Source organism: Tachysurus vachellii, chromosome 7, assembly GCF_030014155.1.
Source record: "Tachysurus vachellii isolate PV-2020 chromosome 7, HZAU_Pvac_v1, whole genome shotgun sequence".
Classification (NCBI taxonomy): Eukaryota; Metazoa; Chordata; class Actinopteri; order Siluriformes; family Bagridae; genus Tachysurus; species Tachysurus vachellii.
In genome coordinates this window covers 12,250,503-12,274,334 of record NC_083466.1, presented here as the reverse complement: position 1 = coordinate 12,274,334, position 23,832 = coordinate 12,250,503, and the positions used below count along the sequence as shown (strand labels likewise).

The window sequence follows — 23,832 nt, the reverse complement described above, 5'->3', positions numbered from 1 at the left end:
TTGAAACCAAAGCATTAACAGTTCAGTGACTGAGTTAGTGAGTAAATATTTATACAGCCAACACTTGACAGGAGATGTCAGAACTTTTTATCTGAGTGCAGTCATAAAATGAGTTGTAAGATTTCATTACATACTCATACTTCATTACATTAATTTCATTACATACTCAATTCATATTTAGACCAACATTTTGAATCTGCAAAGGTGTCATTTACAGATATAAAAAAGCACAATCATCAGAGTTGTATAAAGAGCTTTAATTTTAGATTTCTGTAGAAAAACCCACCCCACACAGGCCAGACTTAAATCCTTTTTATACTTGCACATAATTGACTTTATATGCAAACCAATTCTGATAACTTAGCATCGAACTCTTATACACCACTGCCTTCCAAATCAGGATATGCACATTTTGTTCAAAATATAATGAACCTAAACACTGTAACCTCAAGCCCTTGGGTATAGGGACAAGTTACACTCTCTCTCTCTCTCTCTCTCTCTCTCTCTCAAACACACACACACACACACAAAATCATCACACTGATCCAGAAGGTTATTTTCTGTGCATTTGCAGTCATCCTTCTGTGTCTGCCTGTGTTGCCTGCCACATGATAAGGCCTTGTGCAGATTTAACCCATGAGATATCCACTGCAAATGAGACAAACACAATTATAAATGTGTTACACAAAATACATTCTGGTTGGTTCATGAGAAAACAACATGCATGATATCCCTAACAGCATTTACCTAAGCTTTAAGCAGCATGTTAGGTTAAACCAAGCTATTTTTTGTAATGTATTTTTTGTATTGTACTGTGAACACTTCCTCTGGCTAAGATGATTCACTATGACTGATAAAAACAAACTTATTATAAGGCTGTCAGCTTGAACATGCATAAAATACTTATCTAGCACAAGGGAATTTCACTGAACAGTGATTCAGTCCTATGTAGTTCTGGTTTAATGTAAACAGTAATATCCAGGTAACTAATGTGAAATGTTTGAATGACATCATCCAAGTGTTTTGTCTAAAATAATTTTTTTTTAACTTTTCCTTTGCAAAATAATTCTGCATTTGTACATAAACCTCAATGCTAAACATTTCCAAATTTCATTTTCACATATCCTTTAAACAAAGACTGAATTAATGGAGTCACTGATGGAGAAGATCAACTGATACACTAAAATAAAGTTTGGACTTACGGCAGCTTCATCCTCATGAACACTCGGGCCATGAAGAAGCTCAGCAGCACACTCACAAAGCCAATGAAGAGCAACAAGAAGCGGTTAAGTTTAGGAATATTTGGGGCATTGGAGCGGTCCAGAATGATGAAGCCGAGACCTCCCATGGTGAAGAGGAAGCTGGAAGCCAGACCCTCCATAATATACTGCCCGTTCACCCTGAGACAGACACACACACAATACATGGATTTATCAGAATACACATAAGACTCAAATTCACAACAGAAAACTAAGGTCCATGATTTAAGCTCATAAACCTTACCTGTAAGCCAAAAACGCCACAGGCCTCTGGTGACCGTGTTCATCAGTCATTGAACCCACACTGGGTGGCTCTACAATAACATCATAGATTATACCTGGAAGTAAAATAAAATATATATTTTTAATATAATAGGCTGCATGATGGCACAGCGGGTAGTGTTTCTATCTCACAGCTCCAGGGCTTTTGTTCAATTCTGAATTCACACCGATTTCTTCTGGGGGGAAAAACACATGCAGGTAAGTGTGTGTGTGTGTGTGTGTGTGTGTGTGTGTGTGCTGTGATAGGCTGTGTATCCAGCCTCATGACTAGTGTTTAGTGAACAAGCTCTGGGTCCAGTGAGACTCTATCCAGGAACGTCATACATTTATGATGGATAAATATTTTATCCTTTTTGTTTTGTTTTTAATATTCTGTCTTTTATTGTCATTGTCTATCTGCTTTTAATGACCTTTTGTGTCCTCGGGTACAAGCAAAATGTATTATTGCTATTAGTAGCAGTACATAATGGACATATTAATGTCCTTCACTATGTAGCTGATTTTAGTGATATATAAAAGTACATCAGTTATAATTCTACTACACCTCAGGGTCATTTAGTTGCCTTTTGTTTTTCGATATTGACTTATTTTTTTCTATTTCGTTGAAACTCTACACGACATCTGCAGTTCAGCTAAATGAGAGATGTGATGCTAATATGCTAACTGCACTTCAGCTAGCTGATTTAAACATTAATAACCGTCGGTGCAAACCGTTAACGAGGAATCTTAGCAATGAAATACATCGAAATAATGACATATTATTATTATTATTATTATTATTATTGTTATTGTTATTATTATTATGAAGAGAATAGTAGAAATGAGCTGCAGGACGTTTCCACAGAGACTCTTACAGACACACAGCAGGCTAACACTAGTTTACTCACCTCCTGTGATGAGAAAGTAGGACACAATCACAACAGCATATACGGTCATAGCAGAGGGCATGTGCAGCCAGGACGGCTTCTTTAGCTTGATATTTGGACATTCTAACACAGCAAACGGCAGGCCGATTAAAGTTTCCATAATTCTTTGCCCTTTTTTCTTTACACTCCTGTCTGGTCAGTGCAGTGCCGTAAGAGCGACGTGTACAGGAAGTAGCTCAAACACACCGGGCGTTAGCATACACAGCTAACCGCCACAATAAAGGACTCCCTTCAGTAAACATCGTGATTATTTTATATCACGTACTTCTAAATTACACTTAGAAATGTACATTTAAATCATTTCTGTCCTGATGAACGTTTGAGCTACGTCTGAAACCGTCCGGTTTTGTCGAAAAATGACAAAATAATAGCACAACATCTGGCTGTGGTCCATTCTGTAGTGGTCATTATTACTCTTCTCTGATCCCTCAGAAGTAAACATTCATTTTCTAAACCATCTCAGTTCAACACAGAGCTGTTACTATTCTGGTTGGTTGTCACGAGGTTCCTGGTATGTTCATATCTTGTTCATAAGCAGGGAAACACAGTTGTTTTATAATAATAAAAGCATGTTTTCAACACAGCTCCAATGAAGGGTTAAAAGGTTTGATTCCCTTATCTGTGCTGTGTGCAGGGGGGTCACTAGGCCCTTTTTTTTGATAATTAATCAAAAAATTATTTGATTTAATTATTTTTTGATCGCTTCAGTCCCCTTTAAAAACGCATTTGAAGCGGCGACAAGCTGCGTCATGATTCGGCTCCTCCCCTGAACTGAGTCTGCGTGGATTCAGCGCGTTCTTCAATCCGCAGGGACGGCTTTTATGTTATTTTCTGGTTAAAAGTTGGTCAAAAGTTTATTTTTTTCTTGTCAAAAAAGTTCCTTATCTGAGGTTTTTATGTGAGCATAGAAATGCGAACAGTAAAATGTTGTGTTTGTACTGGAAACGTGTGTACGTGTGTTTGTACAGTGAGTAATGAATCAGGAAGTCTTCATTGTAAACAAAAACTACATTCACAGACTACATTAGACTGGACACATCTAAATTTTTCACTTTTTTTACAGTGAAATACATGGAATATAATGGAATAGTGGATTGCAATAAGGTTAGTAGTATACAGTCCTACCCTGGGGGCTGAGCCGCCCTAAAATGAAAATTCTAGAATCACCCCTGGCTGTGTGCATGGAGTTTGCATGTTCTCCCCTTGCTTCATTGCTTCAACGGGAATGTGGTAGCCTAGTGGTTGGGCTACCAATCGAAAAGTTGTGAGTTCGATCGCAGGTCTGCCAAGCTGCCACTGTTGGGCCCCTGAGCAAGGCCCTTAACCCTCAATTGCTCAGCTGTATAAAAAAAAATTAGATAATGTAAGTCGCTCTGGATAAGGGCATCTGCCAAATGCTGTAAATGTAAATTTCCTCCTCCAGTGCAAAGACGTGATGGCTTGGCACCCCATCGAATTTGTCCCCCATCGTGTGTACCGAGATCGCTTGAATAGGCTCCAGGTTATGGATGGAAAGGGTAGATGAATGGAAAATAATAATTGATTCCTTTATTGATATCAGTAGAAACTGTAACATATTACAGCATCAGAGCTGAAGTAATAAATGTAGTGGGATTAAATAATATACTTGTAAAATATCAAGTACCATTTCACCTCAAAATGCCCCAATCTTACTTGTACAATGAAAAAGTCTAATACAGAGCTGTTCTACATTCTGCAATTCCTATTGATTAATAAAATATTTTATACAATGTCCTATCCCCCATAATTTTAAAGTAAGCATTTATCTAAAGGATGAACGCATGTTCTCCCTGTGCCTGAGTTTTCTTCTCAATTCTCTGGTTATCTTCCACCTCCCAAGAAATGGTAGTAGGATAAACTGTCCCTAGGTGTGAATGAGTGAGAGAAAATGTGCGTGCGCCCGCACGGTGCCCTAACCATGGTAAAGCAGTCACAGAAAGTAAGTAGCAGTTTATTTAAATGGTCTGTATGTACCTGGAAAACCCAAGAGCAACCATTTTTCATGCTCCTATCTGTGTGCATCACTGCATGGATGTGAGCCATGTCAGAAATCCTGTGCATGTTACTGGCAAGCAACATACACAAATTATTAAATCTATAAGAAGACTTGTTTGGTTTACACAAACATTTACATTCAAAGAATGTTAAAGGCCAATGAATGCTAAACTAGCTTTGCAACTACCTGTGGTATTCAAATAAGAGCATGTATTAATGAACCAAAAAATATATATATGAAGCATAACAGGACACAAATTTGATCCAACATTTATTTTAAAGTACACAAACTCATTTACTTAGTTTTTTGACTCTGTGCCTGTGCCTTCAGTACTTTGACAACGATCTTCTGCTCCTCAATAAGGAAAGCACGCTTGATCCTGGAAGATACAAAATAAGCCAGTTAGTTGCATTATAGATATAATATCCAAAACAATATGTATAGGAAGTGTCCATATTGTGCCCAAATTTACATTTTATGTACTAGTGCAGAAAAAAGTTGGAAAATATATATATTAAAATATCATATTTCCGTTTATTCAATAAAAAAATTCAAGCAGTAAAAAAAAATTCAAGCAAGTCATGTACAGTGCAATCAGGGTAGCTAGAATTCACATAAATCATACTCATTCTAATAGTGCTGAACAAAAATCAGCATTTTCCAAGAATTAAAAAAAAAAAAAAAAGCAAAAGCATTTTTGTTTCTATTCTAACCATACCCAACAATACACTTGTAATTTTAAGCAGTCATAAAACCATAATATACTGTACAAAGCTTTGCATGCAATCTTTATTTGCATCAAAACATGTTTGTATAGTTGTGTTAATCACCCACACGACACTGACATACATTTTACTTGAAATTTCTTAATTCAAAAAATAAAAAAGCAGTCCTGACCAAAAAAAAAAAGGGGGGGGGGGGGGGGTTAGGGACTACATTATTCTACAAAACATTTTTAAGTTCTTACCTGTCACGCACACATTTGGCGCACATGGAACCACCATAGGCTCTGCTCACATGCTTCTTGGTCTTTGAGAGCCTCATAAGAACCTGAGGTCTCACTGCACGGATCTGTTCAAACCAAATGTGACCACAATTAGCAAGGAAATGTATTCATTCTTTTTTAAATTTTACATAACACTAAGAAGAATAACAAGACCACGGAAGAGAACTTCGTTCCCATCAGGGGAAGACAAAAGGCAATTTTAGGAGTGTGTTTTGAAGCCAAACTGCAACATTCATTACAGTACTATTTCAAACCTGTTGAAGCAATAAATAATTGCGTCAAGACAGTTCAGTAGCAAAACAAGTGCACATTGAAGTGTAGACAACAGGCTTACTTAAAACCTAATTCAGAGTAAACAATGCTGAAGCAGCTGGGTGCAAATTAAGTGATTGGACTGTCAAAAAAGGTCATGCTTTCAGAAAAGAAAAATAAATCCCATTCCAACCTCTGAAGCTCAAGATGAAATTGGGAGGGGAAAAAAAAAAAAAAAAAAAACTATTGCCACCTTGTGATGCTTGATTACATGAATTTTCTTTGTGCTTGTACTGCCACCATTTACTAAGTCTACATTATGATTAAATAAAAGCAATTTTAGAGGATATTGACGGCATGGACATTCCCACGGCATTCATAATTCCTTCCTATATAAGCATTAAGTAAAAATAGTTTAGTATACCAAGTGACACAGAATGGCCAAATCCTACTAAACTTACAAATGTGGAATGTTTCTACACTTTGGTCTAAAAGTACCCGTTTCACAATGTGGGGTTTGTGAAGCATAGCCACATGGTCCACAATTTCTAAACCACTACAGGTGTCACACCGTGCCATTATTACATTGGAAAAATATATATTTAACCCATAGCTCCTCTAGTGGGCCTATGAACAATGATTTTGATTCCATCAGTCTGAGTCTACCCGAGTGGCAGATGAAGAGTGTTCATAACTAATCTGTTCATACACCCGACAAACTCGTGTTAGTTATCTTTCAGGTGCTGAGACAATGAACAAGCTTTATCTAAAAATACTTACACCACGCAGTCTACCGGGGCAGATTCCACATGCTGACTTGGGAGCTTTGCCGGTCTTCTTAGTGTAGAGATACACAATCCGGTTACCAGGAGTCCGGGATCTGGCAGCAAAACAAACGATTGTTCGTTTTCAATGCGGTCTTTAACATAAGCACTCTGCAGTGCAAATACATGGTGTCCATGACAGGGTGATGTGATGCTGTCAATCTAACAACTTGTTTCCTTCTGCTTGTGTTAAAATTTTCATTCATTAACCAACTCAAGAAACTTTTGTCATTTCAACCATATATATCTGTTGCAGTACAGTGAAATGAGAATGTTTCTCCAGGACCCTGGTGCTACATAAAACAAAGACAGAGCTAAAGACTTAGTAAGTTAGTCCTAGCCACATAAAGTGCAACTGTTCAACCTGGTGCAAACAGTGCAGGACAGGACAAACAAGACAAAAAAGACAATACACAAGACAATAAAACACAGACCAGTGTAAATACTGCATGTGCAGAAATACTATAATGAACCAACACAGAATTCAGACAGAACCCAATTCACTACTCATTCCTGTTCAGTGTAGAAGTACTGACATATTTCATCATCTAAACCTGACATGATTGTACTACACAGATGTCCCGATTTTAGCTCTACAGTGTTACATCAGTGCAGACACATGAACAGTGTCACTCACAGTCTGGTCTTGTTGGAGGTGGTGTTGTAGGACAGCCTACGGCGGTAAGTCAGGCGCTGAACCATCTTGGACCTGGAGAAGAAAATACAGACAAATTTATCAAAACAAACATCGTGCTGAAGAAAAAACAAAAAACTAAAAGCTAAACTTTCTACTTTCATTTCAACTCCCAAACAACCACCAGGTGTTTCATATCATCTACAAACATCAATATTATACAAGAGCCGTGAGGTTTTTACAGCGGCTTTAGCCGACTAGCTCACATTCTCACTAGCGCGAATAAAGAGCGAATAAAAAGCCTCTGGAGATGAAAACCGACTCAATATCATACAGGTTTATTTCTCTACAGTCTAAATGACACGTACAGGCCCAAATTATTTGTATACGAAGCTCTAAGCACGGAGATGACAAGCGATTATTTTTCTCGTTTCTTTCCCGATAAAACATAATCCGCCATACCTGATATCACCGAAACGGAAGAGGAAGGAAAAGAGACGGGGTGAAAGTTGAAAACCCTTTCGACAACCGGAAATGGTTCGTTTTTGGTCTGGTCAACATAAAAGACGGCCATTTTTGTACCGTTTATTAAACAGGTTTCACAAAATGTTTGAAAACAGATATTTTGAACGGATTTTTGTTTAAAAATCGCAACCCAAAGTTCTTGTATTTTTTTTTTTATTTTTTTTAATATATATATTTTTAGCCAATTTTATCAGTCCCTTGATTTAATTTGTTTTAATCCAAAACAAAATATTAACTGTTAATGAAACTACTACCTTGTCTTTCTTGGTGAAAATTTCAGTAAATAACTAGATGAATAAGATGTGTGTGTGTGTGTGTGTGTGTGTGTGTGTGTGTGTGTGTGTGTGTATCCAATATACTGACAGATATTACTTTGACATTTAAATAATGCTAATGAAAAGGTTAAGGTGTTGGACCATTGACCAGAAGGTCATGAGTTCGAATCCCAGGTCCAGCTCTATTCTATCTATAATGTTAATATATTATTTTACTTTATAGACTGGGCTTGAACAAGGACTTTTACTTTGAAAAACCTAGTTGCTGCTAGCTACCAGTACACACGAACTACAGTCACGTGTGACTTTTGTAGTCTTCCAGTAAGTAATGTTGTGTTTAGATAAACGCGTCCTCTCTGAGATGAACCTCGAGGTTAAATGCAGACCCGAAGGCTTCTGGTCTGCGGTTGATGTTTGGATAAAGAAGCCTCATGTAGTGAATAAGCGGCTGTGCGGAGCGACAGAGACTGAATACAGGGATGTGAGCCGTGAGGAGCTCGAGCTCTGTCTCTGCAGCCTCACCGGTGTCAATCTGCGGGCTTTACCGGGAGTCCTAGCTTTCCTGCACGCGCACACCGTGGCCACAGACCATCAGACCTGGAGTGTAGGAGAAAGAACCATCATCCCTAAAGTAGGTCTACAGAGCAACGGACCAAAGCTGTACAAGGAGATTATTGTCAAAGGTGAGACATGAGACTAAAATTCTATGAGTGGTTTTGTTTGTTTAATTATTTAGTAAGAAAGTAATTTTCAACATTCTTATCCCAAGATTTGGTTGGACAAACAGTGACGTTTCTCCCAACTGAAGAAAACAGTGAAGGCCACATCGTTATGAAGGACAATAATATTTATCAGATCCAGCTTCAGGAAAAGACAGATGATTGGTGAGTGTCTCAGACTACATTAATAAGGATGAGACAGAAACACAATATCTAGAATGGGAGAAAAGTTTATTTAGATGAAACTTAACAGTGTAATGAGAAAATCCATCTTTAGTGCATTACACCTGGGTTCCTTTATATTACTTAGAAGGTGCTGATTCAGCGCATCAGTTTCAGGGTCAGATATCGGATTGGATTTGGATTTTCTGATCAGCAGACATTTTATGCATGTCATTGCCTGCATAGGAGCCATGTCAGGAACACATGTTGTTTTGTACGTGAAGATACAAGTTGACTTTTCTGACGTTAATCTTTTGAAGTGTCTTGGTCATATATATGTTAAATTTAATGTAAAACAAACAAACACACAAATTGAAATGCAACCTGCCCAAAGCCATCAGAGAGGCAAAGTGTGCCCATGCCCAAAGAATCCACAGCCACTGCTGTGACAGCGGCGACACCCAGCACATGTGGCAGGGCATCCTTCTACAGGACTACTTCACCTGCCTGTGACAGTGATGTCTTCCTTCCAGATGTGCTGAACAGCTTCTACGATCGGTTAGAGATGCAGAACCAAGTGGTGGCGAGGAAGCCCATTCATCCTCCCAACGAACAGGTGCTCTCTCTAACCACGGCCGATGTGAGAACTCTGTGCAGAGTTAACCCACGGATGTCTGCTGGTCCAGACAACATTCCTGGAGAGTGTCCTAGCTGTTCTTAAGGCTGTTTTGTCACCTGCCCTGAAGGCGTCTCTAGACTCTGCAGTCCGCCATGGCTTGTGGTTGTAGCGGTCACGTCCTCGTTTTACTGTTTCCGTTGTAGATGGTCTCTGATGCCATGTATTCCTACAAGTTGATGGAATCACCATTGGTTGCAGCTTCCCGGAACATGTGCCAGTCAGTGCACTCTATACAGTCCTGAAGAGCAGAGGTGGGTCCTGCTGGCCAGGTTTTCACCTGGTTCAGAAACGAGTTAGATCGTCTGCCGAATGGTCTGTATGCTAGAATTAGCATTAAAGTAGCCGAGTTGGGGGCGGGGCTTGAAACAGTAAGTGACAGAGATGTTTGTGTAAACAAGATTCAGCATGTTTGCCCTCTCGTCTGCATAGAAATGAAAATTTGGGAGCACCAATTTAAGCTTGGTATGGTTGAAATCTCTGGCAATAACAAACAGTCTGTCGGGGTGAGCCTTCTGCAGATCGCTAATAGATTTCATTAACAGGTAGAGGATGTAACACCCATAAGCAACATTTTTGTATCGTTTTGCCTGAGATTAGTTCTTTTTTATCTATCTCTTATGGATTTTTGTTCTTGTTTTGATTAGTTGGCATTTCGAAAATCTATTTTTTTCAGAGTAGCCATTGCATTGTCTTTCACAACCATTAACAACTATTTGTATTTATGGACCATTTTAAAATGACATCTATTTATGGTCCATTTGGGACATAATGGTAAGGCCAGACTGGACGATCTAAATGGACATCCACTGATGTTTCTGGCCAATGTGTGTTTCCTGTTTGTTTTATAATTTGTAAAGAGGAGTTTGCAGAGAGCAGGCACAATTATTAAAAGGATTCCCAAAAATGCTATGATTATCAGTACATGTGTATTTAATGCTTATGATAATGTTACTACTATTTAGGATTACAAAATTGGCATCAGTATGTTTCATCCATCTTGTGTGTATTATTTAAAAACATCATAGAAACATATATCTGTATTTATCCATAAAAAACTAAAGATTAAAGAATGTAGGTTCATATGCATGTTATGTCTCCCTGAATGTCACCATCAGCATCATGCAAACACCACTGTTTTTCAGTTCATGTATCGTGCAGCAGTGTTAGTATGTGATGTGTCTGCAGTGTTGTTATTATTATACTGTTGACTGTATATTCCTGTCTTGTTTAGGATAATGTCTCTTCATGCCTTGAGACCTGATCAGTGGTATAGTGACGGCGTCACCTACCCCAAACTCACCTGGCTGACGTCAGAGCTTCTCCCTAAACTAGCACGCTGGGCCACAGAGAGCAAAGCCACCGAGTTCAAGAGTACTCTGTCTCTCATTTCTGTTGAGAAGTACAGCGTAGTCTACCAGCAGCTGAAAAACAAATATAAAGAGATTGTCAAGGTAAAGAAATGCTGATCGGTTTTTAATGTTTACATTACATTACATAGATTTGGTTATTTACTTATTCTACAAATATTCTGTACAGTTTAATGCTGGAAATTGTTTATAGGTTTACTTCTGGTTGATTGCAATGTAGCAAAGGGCAAAACTGTAAATAAAGACTGTAAATGAGTTTGCAGTTAATATAACCACATTGTAGGTTTGGCCTGAAGTTACCAATCCTGAGAAATTTGTCTTTGAGGACGTTGCCATTGCTACATATCTTCTTGTAAGTATAACTTTGTTTATTTTTGTTCAACACTCCAACTGGAGTGTTAAAAGGAAATCAACCTGGATTTAATGTTACTGTGCAGGTTTTATGGGCTGAAGAGCGAGCTGAAAGAGGAATAACATCCAATCAGTCTTTTGTGGACCTGGGTTGTGGAAATGGCCTTCTCGTCCACATATTAAACAATGAAGGGGTATGTCTTCACTGGTATTTTTTCATTTGTTGTGGTGTTAAATTATTAAACCATGCACCATGTGCCCTCAATTCAGTCTGTGTATGACCTTTCCTACTGAGATCATCTAATCTACCAAGATTCATTCAGCATTAAAATCAATGACACGGTAGAAGCCAGGTAAAGATGATAATGAAACCACCTAGCTTTTCTTTCCCCTTTTTAATCATACGCCCGATTAGAAGTCTGAACCCTTCACAGTGTCCCACATGCGTTCACACTCTGATGCTGAAATGTAATTATACATAGTAACCTCGGTGTGCGTGGGCTGATTAGTCACTGATTTTGATGGTGAGTTCAGTCACAGACTTTTGTTTTACAGCATCCTGGAAAGGGAATTGACATTCGCAAGCGAAAGATCTGGGACATGTATGGACCCAATACACATTTAGAGGTAAGAGACTTAAACCAGCATAGATTCTGCATTTTTTTTTTTTTTTTGGATAAATTGCACAAGAAATACGACAATCCGTTCAGAAAATTTAGTTCAGAAAAACATTTGTATCTTATGAAAGCTCATGAGTTTCTATCAATTTACAAATAAGTTGGCTCAGTAATGTGACCCAAGATTGATCATTGTCTGGAGTGGGTTACTGTTATTTTATATATGGATTACATTTAAGCTTATTTATTTAATTTGTACATATAAATCTAACAACAGTTTTGTGAGTTTCATGTTAATGGCATACATTAAGACACATAAGACCATTCAGTTAGGACAAAGAATGTCTGGGTGACCTCCTCACTAAGAAAGCTTGTTGTAGCTGATGTAGGATTTATAATTTCTGTCCTGGCTCTGAATCAGAAGGTGCCATTTATACACACACACACACAAACACACACAAACACACACACACACACACGTAGCATTTATGTATACATGTACCATTTGGAAACCTGACTGTTTTTTTACACTAAAAGTAAAGTTTAGGAAGCTCTGCTACCAAAGCATTAATTCATTCATTCATCTTCTACCGCTTATCCGAACTCGGGTCACGGGGAGCCTGTGCCTATCTCAGGCGTCATCGGGCATCAAGGCAGGATACACCCTGGACGGAGTGCCAACCCATCACAGGGCACACACACTCTCATTCACTCACGCACTCACACACTACGGACAATTTTCCAGAGATACCAATCAACCTACCATGCATGTCTTTGGACCGGGGGAGGAAACTGGAGTACCCGGAGGAAACCCCCGAGGCACGGGGAGAACATGCAAACTCCACACACACAAGGTGGAGGCGGGAATCGAGGTGTGAGGCGAACGTGCTAACCACTAAGCCACCGTGCCCCCCCGCTACCAAAGCAATGGCTCTGATTTTAAAGCTTTCAGTAACAAAGACAGATAAACTCACGGTAGATGCTGGGAGAAGGCAATGATTAGTCTTCACCTAATCAGAACGGTTGTTTGAACAGAGTCCTTCAGTGATGAGAAAAGGACATGACTCATTCTCAAAGGGGAGAGAGAACTAAGCAACAAAATGTCTTCAAAGATTAGAGAGCAAAACGTATTTTTAGCTAAAGGACAGACCTTTAGTACTCCCATTATATCTACGTGGCCTTGAGATATTCTTGAAGTCATTTATAAAATCCTGACCTTGTCACTCAGGCACTATGGTTCATATCATGAATGCAATATTAGCACACAGTATATAGGGAATGTGTTTAACATACTGTAAGACATTCACATTGTGCTGTAAACATGTCTTCCTATTAGTTTGCTGTCTAACTAAATAATTCAGAAGGTATTAAATAAGATGATTTTAAATTTCCATTCATTTTCTAGCCCTTGTCATGGTTTCTTTATACCAAATTCCCACAAACTCACACGCGTCCAAGCTTATTATTTGGCTATTTCGGAATTCAGTACCTTCTGAATTATTCAGTAGGTCCAGCAAACTGTTACAAAGGGTGTTGTTTTAACAACAGAGACACAAATTATAATTCAAATATTAAATATTTACAAAAATAATTTGGTAATTGTGTGAACTTTAGAGATACACCATATAACCAAAAGTATGTGGACAGGTGACCAATTTTATGTGCTTGTTGAACATCCTATTCCAGATTTAATCCCTATATTCTGTGATAAAAACTTCTCTTCTGGAAAGGCTTTCCATTAGATTTTGTATGATTTTGAGTGTGGCTGTGGCATATGTGTTCCTTTACCCACATGAGTGAAAGGCACTGATGTTGGTCAAGGCCTGGGGTGCAGTTAGTATTCCAGTTCATCCCAAAGGTGTTCAGTGGGGTTGAGGTCAGGGCTCTGTGCAGGACACTCGAGATCTTTGTGAAGCTCACTTTAAGCACAGGGGTATTGTTATGCCAGTGATATTTAGGCCCCTTAGTTCAAGTAAAGAGAAATCTTAATATTACAGCATACACAAACATTCTAGTCAATTTTGTGCTTCCAATTTTGTGACAACAGTTTAGTGGAAGGCCCACATATGGTTATGATGGTCAGTTGTCCAAGTTTTTTAGGTCATATAGTGTATATTTCTTTGCTGTGGTAAAATGCAATCCAGTCCAGAGCATGGCCAAAATATATATATTGTAAAAAAAATATTATAAATGTATGGTATCAAAAAATTCTATAAAAACTTTCTGAAGTTCTAATATTTTTTGCTTTCTGCTTGTTAAATGACAAAACACAACTAGTGATACTCATAACAGTAGAATAGAAATATTAATAATATATTGTGAGTACCCAACACTTTTTATATTTAATCCACATTAAATTATATAGTCAGAATGTACAATAGTGTTAAATTGTATAAATGATGATGATGATGTGTTTTCTACAGAACTGTAAACTGGGACATGTAAAAGCTTAATATTAAATATTTCCTTCTGAAATATGATTTTTTTTTTTTGTAGGTTTCCAGAGCCAGACCTTAAATATGTAAATCTCTCTGTTTTTGAGGAACTATTTTTTGTAATGTATTCACCTTATTAGAAAAACAAGACACAGTTGGATTGTTTATAATGTTTCCCTTGAAAGGAAGCACAGAGGTTATTCAGTGCTGTGGGTTATTGATGTGCTTTTAGAGTGAGCACCCATGTACCAGTGGTGTCCCTGTGGTGCTAAAACATTACTAAAACTCATGGTGTGTCCATCAGCATTGAGACATGCTGGGAGGAAATTTGGAATGGCCATGAAAGTGGTTTTGCGCTTCAGTTAGTTAAATGATGCAACATATACAAATCTATTGGCATTGTATAAGCAAGGTTTTTTGTGTTTGTTTTTTTTTTTTAGTTGATGCACTAAATCTAAAAGCTGCAATCTAGACTGTGATACTTAAGGATCAGTGTCAAAGAGCTTAGTAGCTTAGTAGTTAAGGTTGTGGTAAGGTAGTTAAGTTAAAGATCATGAGTTTGAATCCCAGGTCCACAAAGCATCTATTTCTAGGCTCTTGAGCAAGACCCTTAACCTTCAGTTGCTTAGTTGCATACAAATTTTAATAAAATAAGGGCGTAAATGTAATATTGTGGCGAGTTTCTTAAATTAGAAATGTGACCGTCTTGATATTTTTACATTTCTGTGTCTGTATGATGATCAGGAAATAGGTGAGAAGTCCAGTAGATAAGAAGAAGGAGATTCATTTATTGTTAACCCCTGTAGTAAGATGACACCATATATTTAGCACTGGAAAAAATGATGCATATGCTATATTTAATAGTGCTCATTATAAACACAGTATGAAACTTTAATGCCCCAGTTTTACAAAAAATTGTTGCACCTTTTCACCATATGAATCATCATTCAAGCACATCAGCTTCTTCTTTTTCCATTTTCAGCATGAGACGAGTGACTCTCGCTGTCATTACACCTTTAGCTGCTGATAATGAAATGCACCGGTCACTCTCATCTATTTCAGGAAAAGGCAATCACACCCAGCGCCGAGTTCCTCTTCCCTGAGACGGACTGGCTGATTGGAAACCATTCAGATGAGCTCACGCCATGGATCCCCGTTATAGCAGCCAGGCAAGTCATCAGCTGCCAATTTAGTACGAATGTTAAAGTGCCACCTGATCTCTACTAAATGACTCTGAAGGGGTTTTAGCACTTATTGCTGCTCCGTTAGTGTTTGTTTAAGATTCTTGTCAAGCTGTCTCTGGATTTCAGAACCTCATTTGGGTTAAAAAAGAACACAATTGTCATCATGGGGGAATCACTTTAAATGCCGTTAATGTGACTGGGAAGGTCATTATGAGGTAATCCACAGCGGTTTGTGGGGAAAATGGAATGGAATATGTGAAAAAACTTATTTTAGCTTCGGGTGAATTAGACACTAGGTGGAGATCTTTAGCTTAGTGCAATCAGTCCTATGTTGGCTGTTATTGTTTGAAACTTGGCAGAATACAAGGAACCCAATTCAAAACAGTTTGAACAGATTTATCTTTTTCTTTAACCATTCTTTCAGATGCAATATATTTTTCTCTGTTTTGTAGAATTGCGCTTGATCTATGTTGAGCTAAATGCATCTTGAAGGATTGCGACTTAGGACTTTTTCAACTATAGCTCAACTATAGAAAACCAGATGTTTTCTGTACTTTGAGATATTATTCCGAGACTTGATGACTAATGTCATGTCTCCACATTTTTCGATGCATAGATCGTCCTATCACTGCCGCTACTTTGTGCTGCCTTGCTGCTTCTTCGACTTCTGTGGAAAATACCAGCGCAGACAGTGTAAGAAGTCTCAATACAGGGAGTACATAGACTTTATCAATGAGGTCAGCACATCATGTGGCTTCCAAACAGATGAAGATTGTCTGAGGATTCCCTCCACCAAGCGGGTAAACAGAAACCTTCTTTCTTCATTTTTGAAGTTACTAAGTTGCGTAGTTTCAGTTCAAAAATCTGAATAAGTGAAGCATGTTTGAAGGTGTTGTGTGTATAATCATTGATAGATACAGAAACACACACCTGTGACCACATCATAATGACTGAATTTAACTGATTTGATTGAAAGTGTTTTGAAGCCATTAAAACACTTCAGGTATTGTTCTGTACAAAGAAAGACCAAATCTTTGTGAATATTACTAATGAAAAAATTCAGTGTTTTCTTGAACACTGGATTTTATCATACAGTTTGTATCATACTGTCTTGGAGAACATACTGTATCTTAAAGCGTATACACTCACCGGCCTCTTTAATAGGAACGCCTGCACTCCCATACATCCATTTAATTATTCAGTCATCCAGTTGTGCTGCAGCAGTTTGATGGAAATAATCATGATGCCACAGCATCAGTTATTCAGTATGTTTATATCAAACATCAGAATGTGGGAAAAATTGTGAATTGCCACGATCTCAGTCATGCGGCATGCCAACTGGTCTGAGAGTTTCAGAAACCGCTGGGATTTTCACACCTACCAGTCTCTAGAATTGACACAGAATGGTATGAAAAACAAAAAACATCCTATGGTCAGAATGGCTTAAGCTGAGCTGTGCAAATTCAAAGCACAGCATCTTAAAACACGCATTGCACGCATTGCATGGAGGCAGATGGTAGTACAGCAGAAGTACTGATCATTAACTAGCCAGTTTTGCAGAGCCTGTGCCCACTATAACCTCACTATCACTGTTCTCGGGCCGTCCACGACTGAGGTGCCCTTGAGCAAGGCACCGAACCCCCCAACTGCTCCCCGAGCGCCGCAGCATAAATGGCTGCCCACTGCTCCGGGTGTGTGTTCACGGTGTGTGTGTGTGTGTTCACTGCTGTGTGTGTGCACTTTGGATGGGTTAAATGCAGAGAACGAATTCTGAGTATGGGTCACCATACTTAGCCGTATGTCACGTCACTTTTCTGGTCTGACTTGATGCGGAACCAACAGTGGTCGTCTGATATTTTAGACCATCCACCTCAAATCTCTACATTTCTTATGTTTTGAGAGGGTTTTCTGATCAGCACAGTTGTAAACAGTGGTTATTTGAGCCATCCTATCAGCTCAAACCCCTCAGGACATTCTACTATGACCTTTCCATCTACAGAAACTTTTTTGCACCATTCTGTGTTGTAAACTCTAGAGACTGTTGTGCGTGAAAATGGCAAGAGGAACAGCAGCGTTTTTTAAAGAATACCTGTCTGTATTCTACAAAACTATGAAACTACATTATTCAGTCATCTTCCATCTGAGTCATACATGCATGGGGTTTTTCTCCCCTTTTTCTTTTTCTTCTGGGATCGTGTTTTACTTTGTTTTCTTTTTTATATAGGCCAGAATTTGAACCTGTGTGCTTGTGTACCAGACTACATTGGTGGTTATTAAAGTGTGTAACTTACTGTGGCAAGATAAATAGCACAGAGCCCAAAATCTCAAAGTGTTGCGTCATGTAATTTTTTTATTTTTATTTTTTTATTTTTTTTTTTTTGCAGGTCTGCCTAATTGGGAAGAGTAGGAGTTATGAGCAGGCTGAAGAAGAGTTTGCAGACGTGAAAAGAACGGACTACATAAGGGGACGTCAGGCCTTAATCTCGACAGTTGTTGGCCAGAAAATACACAGTGGATCTCATCATCATGGAGATGGACAGGAGATGGCCAAAGCAGCATGCGACTGGGGAAAAGGATTTCAGCCGAGGGAGAAGATCGAGACAGTCAGAAACTGTGCAGCTCTCCCTAGAGACTTTGTAGATGGTGTTGTCCTGAAGGTAGCAATGGCTTTGTTGGGACTCGCTGGAGGAAAAACAGAGGAGGAGGAAGAGGACAAGATTGGAAAGGAGAGAATTAGATGGAATGCTGGAGGTAAGATGAGCATGTGACATTTCTTTTACTGTAAGTGTACAGAGGTTTAAAAAGGTAATGACTGCATTGGTTAAGGAGCTGTGCTAATTGGGATGGCTATATGAGGAGGTGGAATATTTGATCTTCTTGAACATGTATTCAGTCGATTATGTAAGGCAGCGAACGAATGCCGTACAAAGTCATAGTTAATGGCTTAAAAGCACAAGTGCACAATGATGGTTGCCTTATTATGAAAATGAAGATTATGGAAGAAGGAAAAAAAAGGCAGGATTACAATACTTATTGTACATATGAAGGCATTTTATATGAAGGGTTTCATGAGTTCCACTACATAGTCATGAAGTCTCTCAGATGAATAGGTTTTTCAACAAATTTAACACAATCTAGTCAGTAGTGGTTTACTAGAGCTGACATTTAAAGTGACCTGGAGGACTGAAAGTTCTCTCACTCACTCACTCATTTTCTACCGCTTATCCGAACTACCTCTGGTCACGAGCCTGTGCCTGTCTCAGGCGTCATCGGGCATCAAGGCAGGATACACCCTGGACAGAGTGCCAACCCATTGCAGGGCACACACACACACACACACACTCTCATTCACTCACGCAATCACACACTACGGACAATTTTCCAGAGATGCCAATCAACCTACCATGCATGTCTTTGGACCGGGGGAGGAAACCGGAGTACCCAGAGGAAACCCCCGAGGCACGGGGAGAACATGCAAACTCCACACACACAAGGCGGAGGCAGGAATTGAACCCCCAACCCCGGAGGTGTGAGGCGAACGTGCTAACCACTAAGCCACCGTGCCCCCCAGACTGAAAGTTATTCTAAAATTTTATTTATTTTAGTCAGTTTCCTAGTCTTGGACATCCTGTTCAAATGCACTCCATCACCCTGTCTATTCGGTTACAGTCTGCACTAAGTGCTTTAACTAGTGAACCCCATTTAAAAGCTTTACGGACAAACACATTTTGGCCTTTTCGTTGTGTATCCATCCACACAGACAGTAACCTGAGCTAAGGATCGAACGGTGAATCTGGAGCTGTGAATTGTCAGCATTATGTGCTGTGAAATCATTCTCTTGTTATTATTATTTCACTTTTTTTATTTGCTCATACTATGGAAATTGGTACGGGTGGCTTAAGAACAATTGTCATCTTGCTATAACGTTAAGGAATTGCTTCTGTAAGTTAAATAAAGAGATTTATCAGCATTTTCATGCTAGTGCTTAACTTGCTAGTAGAGCAGTAGCTGTATAGAGTGATATGCAGCGTATATCTGCAGGTGAAGACAAATGCAGTATATCCAATTACGGAAGGAAAAAAGATCAGTTTATCTTGAATTATGTGGTTTATATTGCTACCATTAGCCATCATAAAAGAGCTGCACAGTGCATTTTACCTGTCTGGGTTAATTCCTATGTGCAAAACGTATAGAGTTAATGGCAAGTTGATGAATGTGGCAGAATATCAACAAAAATTGAATTTACTCTTCGGTGATTTACAGTAAAGCTGAATAATAAATTCACACATGATCAGTGTCATGAAGCGTGTAGTTAATACAGATACATTAGCTTATACGTTGGATATCCAGATATGTAACCTGAAGCCATGGTTTAAAGGAGAATGGCATTATGTGAACATAAACACAAACAGTGAGACTCCTTTCAGCTTCTCGCTCCACCCAGCCATAAATCCCCATTTGTAGCGTGTGCTCTAAAGGGCAGCTCTAAATGGGCTATTGATATTGTATTAGCACTGCAATTGTGATGTCTGGCGTCAGGAATTCTAGGACAATGTCTCCTAGTTTAAATTATGCAGTGTATACAGCAATCCAGCATATTCACTCGTACCTTGTCCTTATCCTTCCTTCTGCTAGTTTGGTATTTCAGCTTGCCAAAACATCACATAACATGTCCAAACAGGGTTTTGTTCTAAATAGCAAGTTTCAGTGAAATGTCATACAAACTCAGTAGGTGTGCTGACCTCGTGGGCATCATTATAGAAGAGTCGTGCATGTCATTCGACCGCAGAGACACTACGAGGACGCTATTTCGGATTCCCCACTGACATCCAGTATGTCACATTAAGAAGCCTTGGGGTTCCTGCTGTTAACAGTTGGCTTGGCCAATGGCTGTGGAAGAGAATTCTGCAGTACAACAGTCTCTTCAACTTAATGAGTGGGCCTCGTTACTATGGTTACAAGTCTTCAGCTCAGACCGGAAACTCACCTTGTTTGTAACATCTATTAGGGCCATTAGAGAATCTCCGTCTGCCTGTGTACTAAATTCAGATATCAGGGTTTGCTTGTCAGTACAAATTATTCCAGAAACCAGCTTGTGTAAGGCTAAATTTTTTAAAACATTAAAGCCATTTAAGTCAAAATGATGCATTAAATAACTTCTCCAGTGGACTTTGTCCGGAATTCTCTCCATTTTAGGCTATAAAATGTTTATACAAAAGAACTGTCTGAAATGTCTACGGCTACATTACAAGCCAGCACTGAAAAGCATGGACATCTAATTCACATATTTTCCTGTTAGGGCATAAGTAAAGCACATGCCAAGAAATGCTGTAAAGTACAGGTGATTTCATAAATAATGAATTGGTTCATCTGTTTTCCACCCATCTATCCATCCGTCAGGCTCACTGTCTGTCCGTGAGGTAGCTGAGCTCCTGGACAAGTCCACATTGCAGACACTGAAGAAAGAGTGTGGAGGACTACAGACTCTGCTGAAAAACAACCACCAAGTGTTCCGGGGTATTTGGCAATTTTCTATGTTGACAGCCGTTTCTATAAAACCGAGGCGTATTAGAGGGAATAAATCCATTAATTGGATAATAGTTGAAGAATAATTCCTTTAAAGTTTCTGTCAGAACTGATAAGTTGGCTCTGAAATCTGAAGTTTGAGCGGACTGATACAGAGCATCCAGCTCTTCTTCAAAATCATAAAAATATCTGTCTGGAAGACGATAAAATGGAATTCAGTGTCTCGGCTATAGCATAATAAAAAGACAAATTCGATTTGGCAAGAAATTGAATATCTAACTTTTACAGGAATATTCTCACTAAAAGGAACCTGCACGCCTTGTTTATTTCTATCTATCTATAGGTAAAAAAAAGTATTTTTCTTTTTTTTTTTGTAGTGGTAACAGAACGTTATTCACAGTAGAATAATAATGATATCCAATATTCAATAATTTGAATTATATTTGCTCACTTTGATACATCCCCTTTCTTTTGAATGAAGCAAGAAATGCTTCTGAAGGTTTAATTCACTGAAAGCTGTATTAAATGTGAGTAGATATCCACACAGTAAATAATTAAAACGTACTATTGTTCTGACAAGCTTTCCAGACATGTGTTAATGTTGCAGGAGGATGTCTGTAATGATTCTGATCAATTCACACAGCAAAAACGACAGAGACGGGAATGTCTCCATGATCTATACACCGTGGTCACACTACAGTTCACTAAATGTGTGCTACGTACACTTCATTTTAATACAAACTGATTGTTCTGACCTTTATTATGAGTCATTGTTGTTGTTTACCTATTGTTTACGACCATTTCATGCAGGACAAAAATCCATTGTAAAATGACATCACTCATGTAAAACTGGTCCAACTGTCATAGGCTTTAATGCTGAATGCTTTTTAATGCTTTTTTTGTGAGAGAGAGAAGACATAAGCGCAAGCCATTTTGAAGAAAAATGCATTTCTTAGTCAAGTGTAAGTATTTCTGGCCTGTAATGTAACACTGTTTCAGTTGAGTTCACACTGTGTTTTTTCTTCTTCCCAGTGGAAGGTGGACAGGTTCACATTCGAGACTGGCTCACTCAAGGCTCCCAGACGGATCTGAAGCGCAAATCCCAAATCTCAGGAGCATTAAAAACACGACTCTGCTGGTTCCACACTCACCACCCTGATGGATGCCCGCTGTCCAGCAAAAACTGTGTTTTCGCCCATGGGGCTGACGACCTCCGACCCTCCACACGACCCCTGAAAAAGCACAGGAGCTGACCATGATCGATCTATAGAACTATTGTTTATGTTTATATTTGAATTGAAAATCCTCGATAAGACTGTTTTCCACCTTTATTTCAAAAAATTAATACAGAGCTATTTTATTTTAGGCTTCAAAATTATTTGTCTTGTCGGTGTGTGTAAATTGTTAATACTGACTTGGCTTCATATTTAAATCAACAGATCAAGCTGAATTTCTTCTTGCAAATCTTAACAATAAACTTAACATGAACTCAGTAAGGACCACAAGATACAAGTATTTATTTTTCAAAGGATTCACCCCATTGGGGCATTAAACTGTTTTTAAATGTTAAAGGTATAAATAATTTGCCAGGCAGTGTGGGGGGGCAGGCCAAAGTATAGGTTATTGTCCCTCTCCTCAAATGCCACAGGACAGGATGTCTGTGCTCTATACAGTGGACTGAGGCTCTAGAGCTTATGGTTGATGGTGAGGTGTGAAATAAATTTCTTTTGTTTTTACCCTTTTAAAAAAAAAACAGAAATTACCCTTAATACAAACAGAATGTCTTAAAAATATAAATTGTACTTATCGTATTTACATTTTATATCATGTTAATGTTACATGGATTCCAGACTTGATATTGGATATCCATAGTGTATATTGCTTATCATTTGTTTACAATTTCTATTACACGCATCACTTTAGGGAGCTTTTAGCTATAACTGAAGTGCTGAAGTTGTTTCTAGGGAGTTCATTTAAAATGAGAAATTTTCCCTGGAAAGTTATTAGTTTCCAGGAAGAACTCAGTGGCGTCTTTTCACCATTTGTCTGAGTATTTCTTGTAATATGACCTACTTATTTCACCCCATGATGATTAATATTCATTCCTTTATGCAGTCTACTAAAGTCATGTTAATTACGAATGAATCACTCATAACTGATGTATGTTCATATGTGTATGTTGGGTCACTTGATATGATTTTTTTTTATTTTAAGGGAAAAGCTATTGAAGGTTTGGTGAAATTTATCGTGATATGTAATAGAAATATGGCTCAGTGACACTCTCTCTGTGCCCTCTTGAGAATAATAAGTCAAAAAGGCAGCCTGATGTCTCTTCCTCATATGGAAGAAACTTGGCACAACAGGATCCTCTGGGACCATACTAATGAAGGCACACACTGTTGTAGCAGGCGAAGCATCACAGGTTCTTTTTATCTCGACTGGATGCTTAATAAGTCTGCTGTGTTAGGGTGGGTACTGTGGAGTAGCCCTGTAACCATGTAGTGTTTCTGTCTTTTTATTGAAGGTGTACATACCCACAGAGTCACAGAGCAGGTCTCTCTGTAAGAGACATATTTGACCAATTCAGCCATCTTTTGCAGTCAAAATGCATGCGGTCTAATAGAGGGCGTGAAGTAGGTATCTATTATGTGCGTGTATTACCTCACATTATAAGACCTACTTGCTAACATAAATAATCTGAGCTCTTGGTCTTTTTATTGCTCAAACAACAGAGCTACTGTATATGAACCAATTAAACAGCAACAAAACTTCCCTTAATTTGATATTTGCCA

General features: G+C 38.6%; 3 protein-coding genes across 4 annotated transcripts; 1 reads left to right on the top strand and 2 right to left on the bottom strand.

Annotated features, from left to right (window-relative positions):
* Positions 1 to 236: 236 nt before the first annotated feature.
* Positions 237 to 2,737, bottom strand: ostc (oligosaccharyltransferase complex subunit). Its single transcript, XM_060874367.1, has 4 exons — positions 2,429 to 2,737; positions 1,504 to 1,597; positions 1,203 to 1,400; positions 237 to 648 (listed from the first exon to the last, which is right to left on the bottom strand). The coding sequence occupies exons 1-4, from the start codon at positions 2,565 to 2,567 to the stop codon at positions 630 to 632; spliced, it is 450 nt and encodes a 149-aa protein (XP_060730350.1). The 5' UTR covers positions 2,568 to 2,737; the 3' UTR covers positions 237 to 629.
* A 2,004-nt stretch (positions 2,738 to 4,741) lies between these two features.
* Positions 4,742 to 7,358, bottom strand: rpl34 (ribosomal protein L34). The gene is made up of 4 exons (XM_060874366.1): positions 7,204 to 7,358; positions 6,523 to 6,622; positions 5,452 to 5,555; positions 4,742 to 4,863 (listed from the first exon to the last, which is right to left on the bottom strand). The coding sequence occupies exons 1-4, from the start codon at positions 7,266 to 7,268 to the stop codon at positions 4,779 to 4,781; spliced, it is 354 nt and encodes a 117-aa protein (XP_060730349.1). The 5' UTR covers positions 7,269 to 7,358; the 3' UTR covers positions 4,742 to 4,778.
* Positions 7,359 to 8,253: 895 nt separating this feature from the next.
* Positions 8,254 to 22,775, top strand: trmt44 (tRNA methyltransferase 44 homolog). 2 transcript variants are annotated; one of them, XM_060874364.1, is made up of 11 exons: positions 8,254 to 8,683; positions 8,770 to 8,884; positions 10,792 to 11,011; positions 11,211 to 11,279; positions 11,365 to 11,472; positions 11,834 to 11,905; positions 15,393 to 15,499; positions 16,131 to 16,314; positions 17,899 to 18,265; positions 20,915 to 21,031; positions 22,073 to 22,775. In XM_060874364.1, exons 1-11 carry the CDS (start codon positions 8,329 to 8,331, stop codon positions 22,291 to 22,293), a joined length of 1,935 nt encoding a protein of 644 aa, XP_060730347.1. In that variant the 5' UTR covers positions 8,254 to 8,328; the 3' UTR covers positions 22,294 to 22,775. The 2 variants fall into 2 exon arrangements, with proteins under 2 accessions (XP_060730347.1, XP_060730348.1); XM_060874365.1 differs by lacking the exons at positions 8,254 to 8,683; positions 8,770 to 8,884 and adding an exon at positions 9,559 to 9,811.
* The last annotated feature ends 1,057 nt before the right edge of the window (positions 22,776 to 23,832 follow it).

What these genes read in the sequence shown, in the direction of transcription:
- ostc (XM_060874367.1), bottom strand. Translation starts at nt 2,567, where the DNA reads ATGGAAACTTTAATCGGCCTGCCGTTTGCTGTGTTAGAATGTCCAAAT. An exon ending in CTACTTTCTCATCACAGGAG is followed by an intron (nt 1,598 to 2,428) that starts GTGAGTAAACTA and finishes TTTTACTTCCAG; the next exon opens with GTATAATCTATGATGTTATT. An exon ending in GTGGCGTTTTTGGCTTACAG is followed by an intron (nt 1,401 to 1,503) that starts GTAAGGTTTATG and finishes TGTCTGTCTCAG; the next exon opens with GGTGAACGGGCAGTATATTA.
- rpl34 (XM_060874366.1), bottom strand. Translation starts at nt 7,268, where the DNA reads ATGGTTCAGCGCCTGACTTACCGCCGTAGGCTGTCCTACAACACCACC. An exon ending in ACCTCCAACAAGACCAGACT is followed by an intron (nt 6,623 to 7,203) that starts GTGAGTGACACT and finishes TTTTGCTGCCAG; the next exon opens with ATCCCGGACTCCTGGTAACC. An exon ending in GCCAAATGTGTGCGTGACAG is followed by an intron (nt 4,864 to 5,451) that starts GTAAGAACTTAA and finishes TGTATCTTCCAG; the next exon opens with GATCAAGCGTGCTTTCCTTA.
- trmt44 (XM_060874364.1), top strand. Translation starts at nt 8,329, where the DNA reads ATGTTGTGTTTAGATAAACGCGTCCTCTCTGAGATGAACCTCGAGGTT. An exon ending in CAGGAAAAGACAGATGATTG is followed by an intron (nt 8,885 to 10,791) that starts GTGAGTGTCTCA and finishes TGTCTTGTTTAG; the next exon opens with GATAATGTCTCTTCATGCCT. An exon ending in CCATTGCTACATATCTTCTT is followed by an intron (nt 11,280 to 11,364) that starts GTAAGTATAACT and finishes GTTACTGTGCAG; the next exon opens with GTTTTATGGGCTGAAGAGCG.